General features: G+C 37.0%; 1 protein-coding gene across 7 annotated transcripts in view; it reads left to right on the top strand.

Moving 5' to 3' along the window:
* Positions 1–16,919, top strand: part of LOC124157690 (DNA-binding protein RFX2) — an 84,711-nt gene that overhangs the window by 42,602 nt on the left and 25,190 nt on the right. For all 7 annotated transcript variants that reach the window (XM_046532643.1, XM_046532687.1, XM_046532678.1 and 4 more), the window contains 2 exons: positions 9,728–9,845; positions 16,438–16,540. In XM_046532643.1, coding sequence (XP_046388599.1) covers positions 9,728–9,845; positions 16,438–16,540 — 221 coding nt within the window. The remainder of the gene's footprint in view (positions 1–9,727; positions 9,846–16,437; positions 16,541–16,919) is intronic.

Below are 16,919 nucleotides of genomic sequence, written 5' to 3'. Positions count from 1 at the left end.
AAATTTCTTTAGGGTGCCAAAAAATGATAAGTGAGAATTGGAGTAATTTGTTACTTCTTTTTACTGTAAATTATTTTTAGATAATCACTTCCATGAATTATCTTCCACTTATATTCCTGCACATGTAACTTTTGATCGCATTTTGAATAACTTTTTCTTTGTTTGAAAGTGGAATAATTTGTGAATATGCCTTAAAATTGTTTTTTTTTTATGTTTAATAGTGCTGTTGTCATTTCCCCAAAGATTTTCTAAGCGTATTGCAAAAGATATTTTATTCCTTTGCAATGATACCAGCCATAATATGGAGACACTGTCAATAATATGTAATTGTTCTTAGTAATTTGTAATTGTAGCTGTGGCCTTCTAAAAGGAAGTAATATTTACATTTTTTAAGGCTTAATGACACTTCACAATGTGATAGTTATGAATCTGATGTAGTGTTTTAATTCTACCAGAAAATTTGCAGTAGAATGGAAAGTTTCATACCTTTCCTACTTCAAGTTCAGTATTTTTAAAGTAGTGGCTGAATTCACAGCAACTGCTGCTACATTGTATATATTAGGTTTGGCTGGAAATCAACTTGCTCTAGTTCTGGAACAGCTTAAGATCAAGGCCTGAAATTTCAAACCAATCATTAAATATGTAAACTAATCATGTGTACCATATTTCATGAAAATCTAAGTTGGTGGGTTGCATTTAGCCATTTTTGCGGTTCACTTGATATGGAATGATTCATATTTCTCTTGTTGTGACCAAAGTTTTTCTTGGAATGGTTTGCATGTTAGAATATATTCTTCCATTATATGCGCTTAGCTGCTTAGTTTTTAGATCCTAGCCCTTGTCTCCAGTGTAACTTAATATGGACATGAAAGATATAGTTCGTGTCCATTGTTCAGTTCCATTTTGGACTCATTTATATACCTAAGAGAACTTGATAGGGCTGATTGTAGGGTTCAGGCTATTCAAAGGAAAATGATGAAATTTATCATTATTTTTTGTTTGATGTGGTCAGTATTCTGAGATGAAGAATATAAAAATGTTTGAGGTAGTCGTCAAAGGCATATGTAGTGACCATGATGTAAGATTCTGGAGAAATAAAATAGTTTTGACTCTTCTTTTAAAAATTTTTAATGAAAAGGTGCTCTGAACTTATTCATTAAAAATTTTGAATGAAAAATGGCATTGTGCTTATTCATCTTCTGTGGAGTATCTTTCCTTTAAAACTTAACCCTCAAGCTGGCGCACATGATATTTTTACACGACCAAGTGCGTGGCATACTTAGTCCACGATGTATGCATTTATATGATAACACTCGATTTTTGCTAAAATTTATCTTTAGCTGTAGAAATTAGTTCAAGCTTGTACATTTATAGATGATACAGATATAAAGGTACACAGGTGGTATAGGTGGTACATGGCCGTTGTGCGGTGTAATTTATTTAGCACGGGTGTAGGGTTCCTCTTAATGATCTAAAAAAAATTTGCTGCAGTACTTTGTGCTTTAAAAAATCATGCAATAGGCAATGAAAATGACATTGTAAGAATACATGAGAGCATTCAAGATAAGCAAAGCACGAGGTATATGGCCAGTCGTGCAGAGTACTTTGTACGCCACAGGTGTCGGTTCCTCTTGCCGATCTAAAAATTAATTAGCTACAATACTCTGAGCTTTGAAAACTCCCACTATAGACAGTCAAAGTACATAGTAACACATGAGCCCATTCTATACCAGAATGTACCTACAATGTTGAAATCCTTGGTTTTCGAAGATTGCTCGAGGGTTAATGTATGCCATGATGGGTGAAAATAATCCCTCAGTTTCATAAAAAAAAACTTGAATTTTTTCCAATGAATCTATCATTGTAGTACTGTCAGTGCAAATCTCTCTTATTAAATTATATTGTTAGTGTTCCCTGAGAGCCAATTTTGATGGCACCAAGTTTTCTTGGGATTTGGAAATGGATGTCTCCATAGTGCATCATTTAAGAATTTCAGTCGGAGTTGCATTAGGTAGAAGTCTTTTGTAAGGAGTTTTACAAATAGAATCATATTGCCACATAAACTTGTTTATTCAAAATTGAAAGGACTTAAAAAAATTGACTTCAAATTATATAGGTTCAATTTAAATGTACTTTCCTGAATCAATCGAACAATAATACAGAAGTGTCCCGAAAATATTGTTCTAATGCATATTGGTACATAAAGGCACCAGATAATATAGTTATTTAAGGTGAGTCATATGGTATATTATAGGACAGTTAATGGCCAAAAATGTTTGATATCGGGCGAGTATGAATCTAAAACTTTACTTCTTTACCACATAACTTGACTTTGTGGTCGAAGCTATCACTGTTTTACATGTGCAGTAATTACCATTTCATACAATACAACTCCCTCTTTAAATATTAAGAGTTATGATATTTTTAATGGGCTTACAAAGTTGCAAAGCTAAAATTCGTGTACTTCGGAAGTTATGAAGCAATTATGAAAATATAGTTATCTCCGGCACTGGTGTGTCTTCCTCCACGGAAAAAAGTCTGCCAGTAAGAATGATACAATTTAGGTAATGCTATGCTCAGAATACGTTGGATGATCAATACAGGATTTTTAAATTTTATAAAACTGCTACCTGCTGAGGCAGCATTTTGCCAACAGAAGAAGTTTGTCAGCCTTCAGATAATTGAGTCTCTTAGGAGGTGGATGCAAATGCTTTTTTATTTCCTTACACCAGATGACTCAAGAGGTTATACTGACTTCTTTTGAGATGGTCAAGTCATCAAGTGCTGAACCCTAATTAATGGTGATCAAGGTCACCTAAAAGAGCGGAATCCCCGTAGCGGCGATAATGAAACACGCATTGCCCAACGACTCAGCTTTCGTCCACTGCCAGATACCTGTAGGCATACTGCAAGCACCTATGAATATGTGAGGTATCCTGGTTTTCCGCCAAAAGAAACTCAATCACTGGCCGTTGTTTAGAATGCACCTTGGTTACGGACGCCATTTTAACAGCTCTGTATAGCGTGGTCCCCTATTGGAAGTCAGTGCAATTGTATGAGGCAAAGCAGGATTGTTAGAAAATGTTCCACAAGAAATGCCAAGTTTTTTCTACCAAAATTACCAGTGAAAATAATTGTGTTGCATTACTTATTGAACTCACCACATAAATATGAATACAACTAGGCCTTTAAGTCCCTACCACCTACTACATTCGGTCATGCAAGGCATTCGATCATCTTCAGAGTAATGCTAAGTAAAAGGGGTCAACCATTTTACTGATGGCAGCAGAAATAGCTCAATATAGCAGTAAGGAGTGTATTTTTCTAGTTACCTCATGTCAAGTACCCAGTATACAATGCACCAAACCGTTCTCATTAATAAATAGGCACAATGCAACTGAATAATTACCTGGGATTTATTAAGGATCCACCCCATTGAAGTCAGTGTAGCTTCATGTGAATGAATGAATGTTTATTAATGTTAAAGGGTAACCTGTATGAACAAAGAAAATACTTTATGTGCTGTGTTTTGCTAAAATCATTTTACAAATATTCAATATCAGTGATACAAAAAATATAATTTATTAAGTTATAAAGAAATCATAATGAACGCTCACAAGAATGAAATGATGGCATCACAACTAAATATTCTGTATCACTTGTATATAAACTATAAATTTTAAGGTCAAAAGAAATCCTAACGAGCACTGATAAGAATAGAATGTTTTGACAATGCCAAACAAGAAAAATTGTAATCAAACTTAAATGCAGGTCTTCAAATAATACTAAATGTTTCTTTAAAAGATTGAGGGGATTGTGATGATTTGATGTTTATGGGTAGGGATTCTAGAATCTAGAAGCGTTAAGTGAATCTATAAGTGTTTGAATGAGTAAAATGTATATATTGATGGGGGCTTGAGGAATTTGTAAGGGGGTCAGAATTAGATTGGGTAGACATTCAGCACCTCTCTTGCAGGGGATGAATAGTTTGCACAGGTTTGCAGGAGTCTGGTTTTGATGCATGGAGAAAGAAAATGATCCCAGGAAGTAATACCTCAATGAATGGAGAGGTTACCAATTCAAATCAATGTAAAACTCGATCAAATTTTCATCTTTACGTACGTCAAAAACGAATCTTATGTAGGAGCTAATTAGGTATTGCAAACACTTTTCAATTACACTTGGTAAGTCACTGTAAAACTAATATACAGTAATCAGTAATGGGGAAGATAATACAGCTAATAAGCATAATTATAGTAGATATAGAAAGATTATTCTTTTGCAGATTCAATTAATAAAGAGCCTTATTCCCTTTATTTCATGCATCAAGCACATGCTTATCTTGTGATGGATCACAGGAAAGGATATTTCCAGGAGTACACTCATAGTAAATGGAACTATGGTGGAAGTGGCTCATTAACTTAGAAGGCTGTTGTTAGAAAATGCATTTAGAAGTCTTTTATTACCAAAAATTAATGCTTGTGTTTTATTTGGATTTATGTTACTGGATATGTAGCCTTGTGAACGAACATTATTGAAATTTGGGTGTACTTTAGGAATTTAGATTTAGTAAACTTGAAGTGCTTCATAGCACACTCAGGGGTGATGTATAGAGTAAAGAAATTATTAACATTCAATGGGACTTAAAAAATATATCAATTTAAAGCAGGCATTGGTTTGGTGCTTCCACTGGTGGGCAAGGAGTTGAAAAATTGATAGATTTGATGTATGGAAATGTTACTAGGCAATACATGTGAATGCTTTCACACCTGCCCTAGGTTCTTGAGTTTGCACTAGCCTGGGTGTTGGTCTCTAACTTGCGAGAGTTGTGGGTAGAAGGCTAATAATCTAACTTCAAGAAGTAAAAATTTGAAAACAAGGATTAATATCCAACTTGGATAAGTGGATGTTGTGAGCTCCATGGCCTGAGTGTGAATGCTATAATATGGCATAAGAGAGGACAAGGCACCATTGGCTTGGCTTGGACAAGTTGCCAGCATTAAAGCAATCCCCAGATCTACTTAATTGGCCTATTAATATGGCCCACGGATTAGGCAGCATACTGATAACAAATATTGACTTTTGTAAGTACTTGTTAACTTTTTAGAATAGCTTCTCACACATTAACAGAAGTGCAAAGTTATTTTGAAATGCAAATAAAATGACTGTATCACATGAAATTTGCATGAAACGATAAATATTTGGAACAAGCCATCACTGTGGGTCCTTCAGAGCTAACAACAGGCATTAGACGTACGTACCGTGTAACCTGCGCGGCCAAAATGAATATCTCTAGATACTCTCATTTCAATGATCATGTTTGATTAGGTGGTATTGTTGAAACTACTGTTCAAGGAAACTTTATTAAACTAGTACATATTTATAATTGTAGATATGAAGTTCTTGCCCACGGTTACGTTAATATTAGAAGTTTTTATGGGTCATAACCTAATACTATTTCAAAGGGTCAAGGGAAGAGATACATTTCAACATTTATTAAGGCTGAAAATTGCAGTGTAGCAGTCCAATCCTGTACATTTGGCCTGAACCTCACTGAAACAACTGAATATTCCATTATAAACAAGTCTTTGGAAACACTTGTTCGCTTAAGTTATCAGCTAATGCAATCTTAGACAAACAATCAGATTAGAATTGCTGTGTAATTCATGAGTTGTTGATGTTAATTTAAAAAAGCTAAAGGTGTTAAAAATGTCAGAGTAGCTTATTATTGGGAATATGTAGTATGTTTTTGCCAACTATGTTTACATAAAATAAATATAAAGGACAAGCCATTTAAGGCATCAGCACATGTGGAGAGAGAATCCATAATCTTAATGTTTGTACTCCTTTGTGAAGGGCACTTTTTCTACTAATTTTAGAATTTTTGATTCAGATCTGATGTTTTTTCAATGAATTTGGACCTGATGTATCCAATTCAATCATCCTTAATTTTAATTTAATTTGACATATGACTCATCTTGCAAAACTCACCTACAACTCACTACTTCCTTAATGTAGAATATTTGTGAGGCGTGGATGTAATATGATATGAAAGAGATACTTTCACAGGGTGATTAATTTTCATCATCATGTTTAAATTCTTACGTACACCTTCATTGCCAGATTTAATTCTATTTATCCTATCGATGCCCTTGAGGGCAAGTGAATTGAAAGTGTGACATCAAGAAAAAGTACCTATAACGTCTACTATCACCGACTTCCTTTTCAAGTAAAACATTATTTCTCTTGATAATAACTGAAACTGAAACCTTAGACATTAAAAATGATGTTGTTCAGCTGTATGATTTTTGATTATGCCCTTGACAATGTTCTCGATTTATATCTATTAAATACAGTAGAACCTCGTTAAAGCGAGTACGGGCTATAGCGAGACCCCCCGCTATTACGAGAGATAGCCGATGCACCGTCAATTGATCCTATAATAAGCATGTTTAAAATTTCGTTTTTACGAGGCCCTTTTGGTGTTGGCTCTCGCCATAGCGAGGGTTTCACCGCCGGAAAAACTTACACCAAGACTCCTTAATCTCTGTAATCGCTAGCGATCTCTTAGAAATGAAGTTAATGGAGTGCTCAGTCTCAAATTTATGTGGTAAACTGTCGTTCGATAAAGAAGTAGTTAATTTTGGTGAAAATATTGTGGCAGTAGCATTCGCGAATGCTTGATCTTCTTTTGTTCCTCGGGCGGCAGAAAGCAGTCGTCAGCATACCCGTACGTCCATGAGTTGCATGAATAGAAAGCATTTGATGGAACACACCGTGGCCAAAAAAACACCAAACACGTCCAAACGAGAAAATAAAAATAAAGGAGTAATATGAGGTGTATTGGCTATTATTTGCACCACCTCCGGTAAAGCGACAATTCGCTATAGCGAGCGTTTATTGGTGCACCGTGGGGTGTCGTTTTATCGAGGTTCCACTGTATTACTCTGCAGAAGAACACCCATAACAATTAAGTGAACACCTACGAATCAGGCCAATGTGGTACACATGGAGACAAGGATGTTATACCTCAAGCCATCCGGTCAAAAATTATATTTTTCGTGGTCTTATTTTGCCTTTATAACAGCCATAGAGTCTTCCCCCTTATTTTCTAATAGAGGGTACTTAGTGTGAACAATAAATAGAAACTCATGTAAAGTCAGTAAAATTTCTGAATTTGTCACTGAAAAATCAGGAAAAGTCACTAAATTTTGAGGCATGATTAAAGCCTAGATGCAATGCCATGGTGCAATAAGTAGTATGAAGAAAGTGTGAGTATTCAAATATGTAGTGGTGATATTTGAAAGGAATTGATCTTCAAAATTATGGGTAAATCTAGATGAAATTGGCAATTTGTCTACATTTTTTAAATCCAAATATGAAACAGAAATTGATATTTGGTATAAAACTTAGTGTTAACAGTAAAAAATTATCAATCAATTATTTATAAAATTTGAGTAATCTAATAATTGAGATCTTGTGGTGCACTTAATGTATTAACCTATTTTTTTACATTGATGTGAATATCCAAGCTATAAAGACAACAATTCCTGATTCTGATTCAAATTTTATTGTTTTATTTTGTCCTTGGTTCTTGAATTTGCTTGGTTAATTTCTGCACTAGGTTTTTTTTTCCTTTCTTGATATTTTAGTTCTTTTACTGCGGAATTGTTTCTGTTAGAGGCTCTGTTTTCAAGTAGCTCTATCCTTTTCATGGCTTGAATACTCCTTTCTTTTCTTACGCTTTCTCCTGTACGATAGAAATAATGCAAAAATTTCATCAAAGTAAATGGTGATCTCTTTGTAGCTTGTTACAAGCTTTAAATAGAAATTATTTAAATGTTTAAAAGCCTTATTTTTTGTCTTACAAAATTTCTTTTGGCATGTATATGTAGTCGTTGTATTGATGTATTAAGCTGTCTCAAGGGTGCCTTGTGGTTTTTATGCCCCGCAATTATTGAGGCATTAGGGAGATATTCATCCATAAAGTTGTGAGGGGCCCTTGCTTGCCTGCATTGTGCTGGGTTCTTGAAAAGGATTTTAGCTCTCGTGAAATGGGGCTTAGAATTCAACCATCTTCACTTCCCCCCACTGCCTGCCTTCTCTTAAGCCGCTATTTGTCTGCTTTGAGTGTGATTGGGGAGTCTCTTCTTGATGAGATTGGGAAGGGGGTGAGGGCTTTCCCAGGAGATTAAGGAACAGGTGGAGGAGTGCTCAAGAGAGGTTCTTTTCTCATGCAAAAAAATTCAATTTTGAAATGGAAGAGGCTGAATGAATTATCGATTAGTTGCGTCTCCTCAGAAGATATCTTCCAGAAGTGTTCTCCTGTTCTAGGATTTTGCTGTTAAGCACACTAGCTCTTGCGGCATTTGCTCAATTGATGAGATCGTGCTTCCTATTTGGGTGCCGGTTTAAAATGGAATGAATGAGTGGATGTTAATGCTATATAATAGTGGATTGGAACCTTGGATTTTGCTGTGGATTTTCATCTTCATTTGTGCAAAGTGAACTGTGGTGCTGAAGAATGGCTATGAATCCTTTAGTGTGGGGCTTGCGTAATAATGTGTCGTGGGGTGCAGGAGGTTCAAGACTTCTAGCTTCAAGGTGGGCCTCCCCACATGTTGCAGGTCAACCATCGGATAGGCAGTATTCTTGCCTTCAGTCTCACCATCAAGGCTTAAGGCCTGGTAGGTGTTATAATTTATATTTGGTACAGTTTTACAGGTTTGTGGCTTGCTAATTTTAGTAAGAATGATAACCTAGAACTATGCATACTTGATTCAGTTATTTCAGGTTTTTAATAACTTTACTTATTGGTGTTAATTTTTTGGGTATTTCACCATGAAAACAGGCTATTGGATATCAGAAAAACAGTAGTTGCTATTTCGAGCAGAAGTACTGAAAGTATTTTGTGTTTTTTCTAGTGGATAACATTTATTGTACTATTGATTGTACAGTTTGAGGTAGCAAAGTTTTTATGTTGTGGCTCGTTTCACATTCAGTAATACATTTTTTAAAGTGATCATTTCAACTTGATTATATCTGATACAAAGAAACTTCTTTGAGTCTCGTGAGCAGTTGATCAGTGAAGTGTAACTAGTAAACTGACAAAAGATTTTGAAGCTTTGAAGAAGGCTTGGCACTAGGTTACTCTACATATTTGCCTCCACTTCATTGTGTGTATGTGTTAGCCATTTCTTTTAATCTGGGCATAATGGTTCAGGGCTTGGTTCATGTTCTGTTGACGAATAATTAGCACCTACTTAGAAACATCATTAAAAGTGTAGTAAGGACCTGGTGGAAAAACCTATTTGGAGTATTTATAACAATTTTAGTGTTGAATTTCATCAGTGTAATTTAGGATCACATTAAGAACAGAAAATGTATCTCTTATTCAAAATCCACAACCATAGAGTGAATTTCAAAATGGCCATGGTAATGTCAAAGCCTTAATTAGTCATATGGTTGAAGCAAATTGAGTGAGTAACAGGTTTTCCCATTAATGTTATTTTTTTTTAAGATTTATGCACTAAATATTGACAATTCATGCTTTTTATACTTCCATATTTTCTCTCAACATTTTGTTACAGTTATTTTTCATGGTATTGGTGCATGAGACTTTTATAATAATTTACTCTGATTTTGTCGTCTTCATGAATAAGTAGCCCGCTGTGAAGCTGCATTCATGTATATTTGTTTGTCATGAGTATTTTTCTCTGAATTTCAGTGTCTGAAGGGGATGCCGTTGGGTCAGAGGGAGTACCCCAGGGTGTACACTCAACGTATGTGCAGTATGTAGAAGGTTCTGCTGATCAAGCAATTTATGCTGCTACAAATGGACAGATGTAAGTCTTTGCATTTAGCTCTAATTTTTATCTCATTGTAACTTGTTGGGGGACCATGTAGGTATATTACAGGGTATGTTTTTTTTTAAAGTTGGTGTTGTGTGCAGGACAATAGGAAGAATAGATATTTTGAGATAGCTTGTTCCACTGTAAATTTTAATTGTGAAACCGACTCAAAATTAGGCCGAAAAAATTTCAAGGATCAAAAATAATAAAATGCCTCATTCTATCGTCATTCGTAGTAAATTTTGCCAAGTTTCAGGCTAACTTTTGTACATTTTGCCTAATCGTATACTGTTAGGCCACCAGTTTTCTGCATGCTTTGAACGCCTGAGTATTTAGGCAACCTAGATGCAGCACGGCGTCATAGCATTAGGAGGTGGGAAGGCGACTATCAGCATTTCCTGACTGCCTTCCAAAAACTGAGCAGAATACATGGTGGCCATTTTCTTTGCCTTATTAATATCCAATTACATTTTGAAGCGCTTATCTCTAAAACCAGTTTTTTGGTTGGCTTGGCAACCATCATTGGGGAAGAGTGTGTGTCTGCCCCTTCCCAAGGATGTGGCAAGAGTGAGGAGTGCATGGTGTGATGGCATCTTGGCCTTGGGGGGGGATAGATTGCTAATTGTGGGGAGGGAGGTTGTCTTAAGTCACATTTTTGGGAGAACTGACCATGGGACATATTCTGAATCTCCAAACTGGTCGGTGCGGCACCCGTTTGTCAGGTGGGACGTCACATGGACTCCTGGTAAGCAGTCGTGTGATTCTGTATGAGCCCGATGTGTGTGGCACCGACAGTAGCCATACCGACACCAAAAAGGTGTCACTGCAGCCACTGACTAGTGGGTTTCATGAATTCCCCTGTGCTTATTGTACATTTTATTTTGTTTTCCTCTCATCAACACTTCACGCAACCCGTCATTCTCTTTTTGAGTATTGGCATGGTATGTTTCTTTGACTTCTGCATTTACTGAATTTTTAAAATTTAACCTCTGCACCTCCTGGACTACCCGCAAGGAAATATTATTGACCTATGCACTCCCTAAAAAACCACCTTTAGAGCATTGTCATAATGTGACAGATATGTATATATATTAAGTAAGAGGAACAATATAAACATTTCCTTAGGAGAAAAGTTTGGAAATATTTTTTTCACATAGCATATCGACGGCTAAGTTTTAACAACACGTATCTCAAAATTTGGCAGGTTTGTCACAGGTATCTTAAACAAACTGAAATAACATTAAAAAATAAATTTCAAGCAAAAAACAACTCTTTATTGGGAAATGTATGCTTCTTTTTCAGTTTTATGAATTTTTTGTTTTTAATTTTAGCGTATAATTAGAAAAAATTGTTTTTTTTTGCTCTCCTGAAAAGTTGCTATTTTTGCAATACGTGTTGTTAGAACTTAGCCATCGATATGTAACTTCGATATTCATGTACTTTTGTACATATCGGAAATTTACCTTTAATTTCCTTTTAAAAAATCAAAGAATGGGTGAAATTTAATTTTTAAAAGCTATTTGTAATGTGAAGATGTCGTTCTCTCTATAAAATATACAATGAAATATGTAAAGCAATCAAATATTTTGCCCGTGAAAAGATGAAGAAGACAACATTTCACCGTTTTCATAGTTTTTCGCATGTTCTTCTTCACTCTTTTGACTGTACACCCATGTCTCGTATAGCACAAGGGATGCATTCCTTGGGGTCTTTACGCTATACGAATTTGCGTTATACAAGAGCGTTTTAACATTGGGAAGATAGGGATGCATTCCTGGTAGCATAGGTCTTGGGTATTGAATTTCCTCTAAAACATATATATTCCCATAAATAGCCTTAGAAAACATTATTTATATAATTTTTTATAGTTTAAAACATCTTTAAAGATAGTATTCACGCATTTGAAGACTTTTATTCACGTTAAAAAAAATTCTTACGTGCTTTTGAAATTCCCTCCTGTCGTGCGGGTGGGCTAACATCTGCTATCTCAGGGGTTCGTAATGCATTGCCGGCAGTGGACGATTTTTCAAACCAGTCTAAAAACAACTATTGTGTCACCCAGGCCCTTTTGTCGCTCATCGAAGTGACAGGCAAACGCTACTTTGAATGCCATTTCATAGCTAGCGGAGTTTATGAATGATAAATCATTTTAATTTGAAGTCCTCCGAGTCATTAGCGGCTACGTGAAACAGTCTTTAAATGTCTTAAAGCCTTCCCAGGTTTTCCATCCCTGAAAATGAATGAACGAGAAAGCATTCTTTTCCAATAGAATATCGTCTCGTCAACACTAAAAACTAGTTGAGGGGGAAAGGAGCCACTTTCAATCACAGCTTGGAGTTCATCAGAAAATGTTGTCGTGACTGCACTATCAACACTTGCAGATTCACCTGATATCGCCGTACTGAAAATACCTCTTGCCGTTTAAATTCTGGAACCAACCGGAGCTTTCACCAAATGTCTCGGAGCGATTACCACTCTCGTCTTTTTGTACTGATTCACTATGAACTTTCCATATGTGTAGACCGCTTGGTTGAAGTTGGTGCGGCTGAGGTCACTGATGTTTTAACTTCGTCTTTATTCAGAATAAGGCTTCGTGCGTTTAAACTTCCGCCCAATATCGATTTGACGTTCTCCATTTTCAAAGCAATTGACCTATATCAATTTCTCTTCTAGGTTTATGGTTTTTCTTGATAAACTCTTGATTTTTCTACCCGCATTCCTATTTATTGCCATTTTCTCTTGGTTTTCACTCTGCATGGCTCTATCGAAATCACCTTCTACTGCTGAAATGTGTTCTTGAGACGCAGAGGGCCTACGACTGCGGGGAGGGACCGAAGCTATTGTGTTTGAGACTCTATATGGGACCCTCTTTATATGTTGGTGCTCTTCATGCACAACTCGGCCACCGCTCCATTTCTCCCCCGTGAATACCGATGACCTTGAAGGCTTTAGCGTAGACCCTCCACCTGGAAGTCAATCGCCCGATAACCTATGATGGCAAAAATTACGTCTCAACCAGTATTGCTTAAAAAAAACTCATTTCCACTAGCCCCACGCTTAATTAATGATCTAAATTAAGTCTTCTGTTAAGGAGACGAGATAAATTACTTCCGTAGGCCGGCTATCTGGACCCAATGACGAGTAATTCTTTTGGCCATTGCACAGCAATGGATTTCGATTAATATATAAACAAAAAAGAAGATTTGAGGCAAGCAATTATATTAATATGCGTAAAATGATAGAAATTTCGTGTGTACTTAGCGCAAGTTCACGTTTTATCACGAGAGCGTTTAAGATTTTTGATTAGGCTACACTGCGTTGCAATGTTTCCCCGAGGAACGAATTTGCGCTTTATCCAAATTGCGCTAATCGAAATTGCGCTATACGAGACATTGGTGTATAAGCTAAACGTTTACATTTTAACAATTTTCATTGTTTCATTGTTTCAGTCGAATAAAAAATGAGTAGAACAACATATGACACGACCCTATGGAGCTTTGGCAGAATTTCACACTAATGCTTAAAGTTTGGCGTTCTACCTTTTTATTGTCTCGATAGTAGTAATGGGTCTTTTCACCTCAATGCAAATGACTTACCATTGCTAAGGGCGTAGTAAAAATTTCTGTACGGGAGGGTACTCACCTAAAACTCAATACAAGGGATGAGTGGATTCCAAATGTCGATTCTCGATTCCACCGATTCTCGGGCACGAAATCGGAATCGAGAATAGATCGCCTAAAGTCGATTCCATCGATTCCAGGAAGATAAATGCTTTAAGCATAGACTATAAGTTTGGGGCATAAAGGCTGCCACACACCTACCCGGCCGCGGTGCCAGCCTTGCCCGCGTGGAGGATACGCGTGGCACGCGGGTGCTGCGACGAACATACCTAAGCGGCCTCGGAAACATGAAAATGTCGGCAAGAGCGACAAACCGACGAACCCTGAAATGGCGCGTGTTCATGAGCAACTCTCAGAGAAAAAAAATTGGAAACCTCGCGATCGGGAAGCAATGCAAGCGTTTTCCGTTCTTTTATTAACCGGCAAATCAAATTATTGTGATTATGAGTCACATTCGGAGAATTCATCTGGACCACCAATTTTAAAGTATAAGAGATCTATTTATAATATATATAATAGATCTACGAAATATATTTTTTTATTTTCGAATGATATTTGAAGTCTGATGATAATAAAAACGTGCCGAGAGCGAGTTTTCCTGTGGAAAAAGTTTCTTATAAATAGGTGCTGAGAGCGGGTTTTTTTTAAATATTTGTAGCCTTTTTAAACTAACACGCGTATGCGTCAATAATAAAAAAATTAGGCACATTCGCGTTCGTATAGCCAGGTTTCATCAATGCAACCCTTGAGGAAGTTGATACTTGCTTGGCATAAGCCGCCGCGGCCTCCGGGCGGACTCGACAGGTTGCGTTCGGCCGCCACCGCGCACCAGCCAGGCTGCTCTAGTATGTATGGACGCAATGAACGCTACATTATTGTTTAGCCACCGTGGCTATTGTTATTTTTAGGGATGGTCGGATCGGATACCTCGGATCCAAATATCCGTGGATTTTGCCCTTCGTCGGATCCAAAGTCGCGGAAGACATCGGATCTGGATCCAAAATTTTAAATTATAGCTTCAGTGAATGCATCAGGGTGGAAAGAGTTCCGATTCTCTCTTCGAATGCGTTGTCACATGCGATTCTTGTCCTACTCATGAACCGTTTTGTTTGAAAGCTCTCGCATAGGTTGCGAGTAGAATTTCAGCCGTGGCCAGGATTTTCAGCCAGAAAATAAAAAAGGCAAAATACGACTGGCACATAGTGTGACTCTTCCCAAGAGATTGAACAATCATCGGAGGAATCTCAGCGCCGTAGGATAATAACCACGTCAAAAGTAACTACATCGCAGATTTCAGAAAACCACCCTCGGCCCTATGTCAGCCCGTGCCTCTGTTGTTTTTTTCGTATCCAAAATCACACGGACCAAAAATCATTGTCTTCTAAGGAAAATATCAAATCACACGAAAACAATTGAAGCGTGTTTCATCCGTAACTCGTCTCACCAACTGACCTTTTTTGGCCTACCTGCGTCAATTCTCCATTTCTAGACGACAAATGCTAGGAGAGTGACTTTCTGGGCCCGAAGATATCTTGATAACTTCGACAATTAGATGATATGCACGAGATTTAAAAAAGAATTAGATCAAACGAGACGCATTCCTGACGATATTTCTGTTTATTTTTCAGCTCTTAATTGATTGCCACTCAGTTTTCTATCTACAATTCTACAATTACACTTTACTGATATGCAACATTGTCCAAACAGCATAATTTTCAAAGAAACAAGTGCAGCATTAACCCCTCAAACAATTAGAGACGCATTGGAAATGCCAGTGACATATATCACCTAGCGCGCCCGGCTTCGCTTTGAAGGCAACGACGTCACTGATGCAAGATCTGACTTCTTGGTCCGATTCCCTCATTTGTAGCCTTGTTGTTTGAAATATGGAGGGAGCGTGCTCCTTCCTCTCCACCTCTCCTTTATGCGCTTCTTCCCAGTGGCGTAGCCATGGGGAGGGTCCGGACCCCACCCCCCGAAATATAAAAACACAGTTATTGTCCTTCACAAAAGAAAACAAAATATTGAAAAATCAGGAATTTACAAATTTTTCTTTAACAAATTAAGTTTTTCAATTATAAAAAGTGTTAAAATTAGTTTAAAACCCATTATTTAGTGCCCGGTTTTTTAAAAAATTTTCCCCCTGGTTTTGGATCCCCCCCCCACGATTGAAAGTCCTGGCTACGCCACTGCTCCTTCCCCTCCACCTCTCCTTTACGAGCTTCTGCTGCCCACTCCTTCCTCATGCTGAGCGGTTGAGCACCTCGTCGCACGTGACGATAATGCCGTTTTAAATACTGTTAATTGTGTTGCTAATGCGCAGTTGCAACTCAATTTTATGATACACCGATAAAAATGTCTTTCATTGTGTAGAAACATTTCCATTGAGATAAGGAGAACCAATGAATGCCGATTGCGTGCACTGTGGCGTAAATTATCGCGAGGATGTGCTAAATCCACCTCACCATACTGAAGCATTTTCGGATGAAACACAAGTCCGTATGCGATATGAAAGTAAAATTCAGGGGAAATGTGCGTGAGGAAAATTTGAATTCAGTCGATAGCAGGGGGGTAGCCAGGAAAAAAAACCTAAAATTGTCTCCATAATTTTATTTGCCAATCAAAAAAGTTAAGTTTCCAGTTGGGCACTTCATGGTAAAGTGACACTTAAGACGATTTTTCGTCTGAAGTGGCTTCCATGAAATTAGAAAGCAGAATTTAGCCCGTCTAAAGTAAACTTTAGCCTAAAGTATCATTTATGAATCTGACCTTTGGAACTGATGTTAATAAAATACCTGCTAATCACCAAATTTGAAGAATTATTACCTCTAGCATTGCTAGTTAGATATATGTATCTTATCCCAATCTTCTACAAGAATGTATCTTCTTTCATTTTATTCAAAGTAACCCTCATAAGTTATAATTCTTCATTTTAAATGTATTTTTCACTTTTATTTTACCTCCAGGGCATATCCGGTGTACACGGTGGGGGAAACTGCCACCATGTATTCTGCTGCCTCCGGTCAATACTATAGTACTGGTAACTCCACGGCAGTGACCTACAGCCAGGTAAGAATCCTAATTGTCATTACATACAGCCTATGCATTATTTCCCAAAAAAATTGTTTTAACCCATGCTAAGCAATGCTTCATTGAATCACTAACTACACGTCATCAAAAAGGGAATCAGGTGGTTGCTTTATTCCTTGGGGCATTTTAATCTTTGTGTACCCCCTTTTATTTCATATTTTTGTGTGAGTTAAAGCTATATTGCTTTAACAGTATTGTAGTACTATGAAAGCTGATATGCATGAAATATTTGCCAAACCAGTCAAGGTTGCTACCTGGTCCAATGCTTTCATCGTTATCAATGTCGGAGTTAATATTGCAAGACAATTTGGTTTTAGTCATACCTCTTCTCACAAAAGTTCTTTGTGAGTAAAATTAT

This window comes from Ischnura elegans, chromosome 1 (genome assembly GCF_921293095.1).
Source record: "Ischnura elegans chromosome 1, ioIscEleg1.1, whole genome shotgun sequence".
In the NCBI taxonomy this organism is placed as follows: domain Eukaryota; kingdom Metazoa; phylum Arthropoda; class Insecta; order Odonata; family Coenagrionidae; genus Ischnura; species Ischnura elegans.
The sequence above is the reverse complement of the archived record's forward strand: the minus strand, read 5'-3'. Positions and strand labels throughout refer to the sequence as shown.